At 65.3% G+C, this 6352-nt stretch overlaps 1 protein-coding gene across 1 annotated transcript in view; it reads left to right on the top strand.

Annotated features, from left to right (window-relative positions):
• CELSR1 (cadherin EGF LAG seven-pass G-type receptor 1) overlaps positions 1–6352 on the top strand; it is a gene marked incomplete at its 5' end in the record, with an annotated part of 124261 nt that overhangs the window by 116563 nt on the left and 1346 nt on the right. The window contains 8 exons of the mRNA XM_023523686.1: positions 622–748; positions 1466–1591; positions 1998–2092; positions 2304–2407; positions 2713–2862; positions 3277–3510; positions 3931–4192; positions 4814–4969. Of these exons, the coding sequence (XP_023379454.1) occupies positions 622–748; positions 1466–1591; positions 1998–2092; positions 2304–2407; positions 2713–2862; positions 3277–3510; positions 3931–4192; positions 4814–4904 (1189 nt within the window). The remainder of the gene's footprint in view (positions 1–621; positions 749–1465; positions 1592–1997; positions 2093–2303; positions 2408–2712; positions 2863–3276; positions 3511–3930; positions 4193–4813; positions 4970–6352) is intronic.

Below are 6352 nucleotides of genomic sequence, written 5' to 3'. Positions count from 1 at the left end.
GGGCAGCCGCCGGACCAGGGAGGGAGACGCGTTCACATCCGGGAGGGTTCAGGATGGAGGGCCCCCAGCGTGTGGTGGCAGGTCACGGAGGGGCACGGGGCTTTCTCAGTGTCCCCCAGGCTCCGTCCTCCCCCGGGGTGGGTGCGGCCCTGGCAGCGACGCAGACCAGGGAGGCAGGGGCGGTGACAGCGGGTGGGGGGAGGCGCTGAGGCGAAGGTGGTGCCGGGGCTGCGGGAATGGAGGGGCCCCCTCGGCTCGGAGGAGGGCCCAGCACGGAAGGAGCCGGCCACGCTGGGCGGCTGGGAGGGGCGGGCGCGGCGGGAGCGGAGGGAGGGGCGGGGAGAGGAGGACGAGGGCACCGCAGCTGGGGTGACCCGCGCCAAGAGGTGGGTGAAGAGACGATGCACGGGGCGGGGCCCGCCGGGCAGCAGAGGGCATAGGCCTGCCTGGCCCCCGAGAAGGGAGCTTAGAAAGGTTGGGGAAGGGTGGGTGGCTGGACAGACAGATGCGTGGGTGGGTAGGTGGGTGCCCAGATGGGTGGATGAGAGCGGGCGGGCGGGCGAGACGTGGGGGGAGGACTGTGGAGTCAGGCCCGGCCCGCTCCCTGCCCCTGCCCCGCAGCTCCCTGCTGAGGACGGCCTTCCTCCTCCTGCTGCTCGTCAGTGCCACCTGGCTGCTGGGGCTGCTGGCCGTGAACGGCGACGCGCTGGCCTTCCACTACCTCTTCGCCGTCTTCAGCTGCTTACAGGTAAGCGGCCGTCTGATTCACCCGGCGGGGGCCCTGGTGAGGTCACGGGTCACGTGTATGCTCCCTCCCTGAAGTGCTTCGACCCCGGCTGACCAAGAGGGTCCCTGGCAGTGTCCGAACTCCCGGGAGAAACCGGGCCACACCGCGTCCTAGTGCAGTGTGTGAGTGGTCACAGCCAGGCTCACCGCGCATGGTCCCGCCACCAGAAGGAGCCTGTTGTCTTAGGCACGGCTCTGCTCAGAGCCTCCCCAGGGGCTGTGCCCCCTGGTCCTCCTACATTGTCAGGACACCGTCCTCTGCGCAGCCACTGTTGGGGCTCACTTCCCGCCCCTCCACCCCAAGACCAGCAGAAATCTCACTTGTGTCCCCAGGGAGCGGTGTTGGCCATTTACAGCTCACACCAAGGGCTTCCCAGAAAATCGATTAATGACATACCACGGGAGACCCAGGATGGCATGAGGGCAGTGGCTGGGATGGGGCCCTCCTGGCCCCCACAAGCTGGCTGCCTTGCCCAGCTCCCCCCAGAAAGCAGAAGCCCTTGTGGCGGATGGCCAAGCGTGGGCCTTGGTGGCGTCTGCAGCCACGCCGCCAGGCGCTCTGGGCGCTCAGCTGCACGTGTCGGCGGACTGTGCTCTGTGCATCCTCAGCAGCGGGGGGCGCTCGGCGTGGCGGCGACAGGGCCCGGCTCCTCCGCTGACCTGCTGCCACTCTCTCCAGGGTCTCTTCGTCCTCTTGTTCCACTGCGTGCTCAACAGGGAGGTCCGGAAGCACCTCAAGGGAGTCTTTATCGGGAAAAAGCCACACCCGGACGAGTCGGCCACCACAAGGGCCACCCTGCTGACGGTAGGAGGCACCCAGGGACGCCCACGGGGCCTGGGGGCTGGGCTGCACTGCTTACCACGGTCCGTGTGGGTCCCTGGGCCCAACATTGGTCGCAGCTCCACGGCCTTGGTGTCCCTCACAAAGAGGGCGGCACAGAGCCATCCGTAGATCGTGGCATCCAGCCTGTCATAGTCACAGCCCTGCTTTTTGGGGTCTCGGAAGGACAGGGCCCAGCCGGTGGGAACCCCAGCCGTTAGCAGTGGCTGCGGAGCGAGGCTGGGGGAAGCTCTCCTCTTTGAGGCTCCCGTGCTCTGTGCCCGGTGGGGGCACTGTCGTTGCTGGCGCTGGCGCTTGCTGTGGGGCCAGGGCCACCCTCTGCCCCCCCTGTGGCCTCTGCTCGGAATGTAACCAGCCTCCCCTCCCCCAGCGCTCCCTCAACTGCAACACCGCCTGCAGCGAGGAGCCGGACATGCTGCGCACGGCCCTGGGCGAGTCCACCGCGTCCCTGGACAGCACCGTCAGGTCTGGCCCCACGGCGCCCTCACTGTCCCCCAGGCTAGGGGGTGGCCCGGCTCTTAGAGCCAGTGTAGGCGTGGTCATCGCCGTCCCAAGCCGGCTGGGGAGGCCCCTTGCCATGTGTCCGGCTCTGTAGTTGGCGCTGTTTTCCACGCCCTTGGGGAGTCACGTGTCTCCCTGGGCGATGGCGCTCAGCCCACCCTCCCCACCCCTCCAGGGACGAAGGGGGCCAAAAGCTCAGCATGTCCTCTGGGCCAGCTCGGGGCGGCCACGGGGAGCCAGATCTGCCCTTCGTGCCCAAGAGCACCAAGAAGCCCCACGGTACGTGTCCCCCGGAGGTGGTCTACACTGTACGTGTCCCCCGGAGGTGGTCTACATCTGCCTACACTTCTGCCTCCCAGGGGACCGTGGGTGACAGCCTCTCCCTGGTCCTTGTCTGTCTGTCCCACGGCCCGTGGTCACCGGAGAACATCCGGCTTTGGGGAGGTGTCTGCGGCCGTGTCACCGTCAGAAAATCAGCAGGGACCCTCTTGCCTTCAAATGCCTGGGACCCAGCGGGCTCTGCTCTGCCCTTGGCAAGAAGCCTGGCCCCAGCCTGAGTCCCTGTCCCTCCTGGCCACCTGCAGGCCACGACTCGGACTCCGACAGCGAGCTGTCCTTGGATGAGCAGAGCAGTTCTTACGCCTCCTCACACTCGTCCGACAGTGAGGACGATGGTTTGGAAGCTGAAGACAAGTGGGACCCGGCCCGGGGCCCTGTCCACAGCACCCCCAAAGGTGAGGGAGCGGGCGCAGCAGGCCCGGACCGAGAACTGGGCAGCATGAGAGGCCGGCTGGTGGGAGGCGCGGGCAGGGAGGGGGCACCCGCCTCGCCACCCGCAGAGGACAGGCGTGAATGTCTTGGGGGCCCCTCAGTGCAAGGACCCAACAAAGCTGACCCCACCTGCTATGGGGAGAACCAGCACAAGGCTCCCAGATGTTGGGGTGCAGCGGGGGGCGTTGCAGCCTGGGCCCCCGCTGTCAGGATCTTCCCTCACAGCCTGTAGGGTGTGGCTCTGCCAGGCCTTCGGGTCCCGCAGTGCTGGGACAGGGCCACTCAGGAGGGACGATCTGGAACCTTTCAGGGGTGTGGCTCCTATCAGTGGGGGTGGGGCCTCCCTGCTTGTTGAAAGTCATCACCCTGTGTCTCAGTAGACCCTGCAGCCAACCACATCCCCGCCGGTTGGCCCAAGGAGAGCCCGGCGGGGAGCGACAGTGAGGAGCCGGGCGAGAAGCCGTGCCTGAGGGTGGAGACCAAGGTCAGCGTGGAGCTGCACCTGGACCAGCAGGGCGACCACTGCAGCCAGCGCCCCCCAGACGGGGAGCGCGGGGGCCAGCCCAGGCCTGCGGGTGCTCCCCCCACCCAGCCCCCGGAGCAGAGAAAAGGTGCCTCGACGTGGTGAAGGCCCTGCTGCCTCCAGAAGCCCCTGTCCTGAGAGATGGTGGTGGAGGTGGGGGGGGTGGGGAACAGGTGCAGAGGTGGCAGGGCCTGCGGGATGGGCGGGGCCTGTCGGGTGGGCGGGGCCATGCTGGGCGGGGCTGAGCGGTGTGCAGGTGGGTGGGGCGGGCCTGCTGGATGCAGGCGGGGTGGGACAGAGGCAGGTCCGTGGGAGACAAGGTCCTGGGGACTGGGTTGATGTCCGGGCAGACAGAGTTGGCCATCTGACCCCGCCGCCGTCTCTGAGAGCCCAGGAGGGTGGGTAGTCCAGCGGCGAGGGATTCTCGGATCTGTAGGGACCGTCCCTCCCTGAGGGCGCGGCAGCCAGCAGGTCGGCCTGATCGGCACCTGCATCGCCCGCGTCCCAGGCATCTTGAAAAACAAAGTCACTTACCCGCCACCGCTGACAGAGAAGACCCTCCGGTCCCGGCTCCGGGAGAAGCTGGCGGGGTGCGAGCAGAGCCCTGCGTCGTCACGCTCGTCCTCCCTGGGCTCCAGCGACGGGGTCCGTGGCACCGACAGCGCCATCACCGTCAAGAACCCGCGCCGGGACCAGGGGCGCGAGCACCTCAACGGGGTGGCCATGAACGTGCGCACCGGGAGCGCTCAGGCCCACGGCTCCGACTCCGAGTGAGTTATCAGCAGGGCCCCCAAGCAACTTTCTGTTTGTCCCCGCCCAGACGCAGTGGTCAGGGGCCTGAGCACAGGAGCGCCAGGCCACACTGGCGTACCTCTGGGTGGGGGGCGGTTGCGTTTCAGCCTGGGGTCAGGAGGCACCAGCCAGAGATGGGGCAGAGCTGGGGCCTGTCCTGGGGGCTGCCAACGTTGAGGCTCTGTGGGGGCTACATCAGCTGTCGCCCCGAAGTCTGGGTCAGCCCTGGAACTCTAGGACTCAAGGCCGTGCTGGGCTAAGCATTTTGATAAGCACCATCTCCCCGGCTGGCGGTCCTTCTACCCCATCTTGTGGTTGAGGAGACAGGCTCAGAGGTAAGGAGCTAGGACCCTCTCAGACCCACCTGCTGACCTGTCCCCACGGCTCCTCCCTCTTACGGACTTCCGAGGGAGGAGCAAGGAGTGGGAGCAGACCTTTCAGAATGGCCTTCCTGAACCTTAGGGGACTGGTTTGGTCGCTAACCTTGACATGCCGTGCTCTGGTGCGTGGCCAGCTGCAGAGGATGCTCGGCTGGGCCCGGCCTGGCCCTGGTTCTCGGGGCTGCAGGCCCGACCTGCGCCTCTCCTGCTTCCTTCCAGGGTAGCTGTGTCCACCCATGAGCTTGCGCTCCCTGGAGCTCCCGGGTACCCCTGTCCCCTGAGTGGGGGGGTTCTGCCCCTCGTAACCTAGGACCCAGCCCCGCAGCAGGCTGCAGGGGCAGTGGGGTCTGTCTTTGCTGACTCTCCATCTGCCTGGTGGCTTCTTCCCACGCACAGAGGCAGTAACGAAACTTCAATTTGAACCATCAGGAACCCGTGAGACAAGCCCGTCACCTCCGCTCGGACCTCTGTTGTATCGTCACGCCCTTGGACCTTGGAGCCTGAGGGGCCACTGCCCTTACAGTGAAGCAGGACCTGGTGGTCCCTGCAGTGGCAGCCCCATGACAGCCCCGGGCTGCCCCCAGGAGCTCTGGCTCCATCCAGAGCTGTGACAAGTGCCAAAGGCCACAGGCACGAGGCGGCATGGACCCCCCGGGCCAGCACAGCTTGATCCTCAGACTGCAGACGGAGCCAAAACCATGTGCTGGCCTCGCCAGGAGAGGGCCCGGCACCAGAGCTGGCAGGGCCGAGCTGGCCTTGTGTGAGAGGGACTGCCTGTCTGGGCTCGCCAGGGTTTGAGGACATCGGGCAAAGACCAATGCAGGTGCCTTCCTGCAGTGCAGGCCCCCTGGCCGGTGGCCGTGGGAGCTCTTTGCAAAGGCACCCCTGTCTTAAATGACTTATCTTTGTGGAAAAGGTGTCGATACTTTCATACGTTTGTATGGAACTGTGAGGTGACAGCCTGTGTATATTTTGCATCTGAGCTGACTGTTGATACTGGGAGACCCATGAAATGATCTCTCCCTGTTTTTTATATAACAAAGAATGCACAGTTGTACTTGAACCTGGCTCGCATCGCTGCAGCTGGTGTCCCAGCAGATCAGAGGCGGGAAGGGAAGCGCTTTGGGAGAGAGGTTGAAACTAAGCCGTTAGACACAGGTTCCTGTGCCGATTCCAGCCACTGAGCAAGGAGCCCTGGGCATGACACGCGGCTGCCTGAATTCACGGCATGTTCGCATTTGGGATGTTTGCCCTCAGCTCCCATCTGCCTCCACGGCTGTGGATCCGAGACGGGGATCGGGGACTGGGTAGGACTCGAGGAGCCCTGCTGAGGTCCGTGTGGAATGCAGGTGCCACACGGTGGTCATTTTCACGCCGGTCGTCCCCTGGCCACACCCCCCACACCAGGCCCTACTGCAGGGCCTCCCTGGACCCCTTCCCAGTTGGCCTGGCAGTTTAGGTGGGGAATGCCATTGTCCCCTCCGCTCCTGGTCTCCGTGGCATTTTAAAGTGTTCACAAGTTCCCGATTCAGAGGGAGCTATGAGGTCTTCTGGGATGTCACATTCCTTCCTGCCAATTTCCTAGCTCTTTTAGACATCGAGGATCCCCAGGCAGGCTGGGTTCCCACCCGCCCCGAGTCTCACCAATTACTTCATTTCGCTTCAAATGGCCAATTGTGCAAAGGGACAAAGCCGCAGCCACCCTTTCAATGGCTCCCAAGCTGTTTTTTGGAAACTCACACCAAGGACCGGCTGTGA

This window comes from Pteropus vampyrus, unplaced genomic scaffold, assembly GCF_000151845.1.
Source record: "Pteropus vampyrus isolate Shadow unplaced genomic scaffold, Pvam_2.0 Scaffold401, whole genome shotgun sequence".
Lineage (NCBI taxonomy): Eukaryota > Metazoa > Chordata > Mammalia > Chiroptera > Pteropodidae > Pteropus > Pteropus vampyrus.
This window is presented reverse-complemented; position numbering and strand designations above follow the sequence as displayed.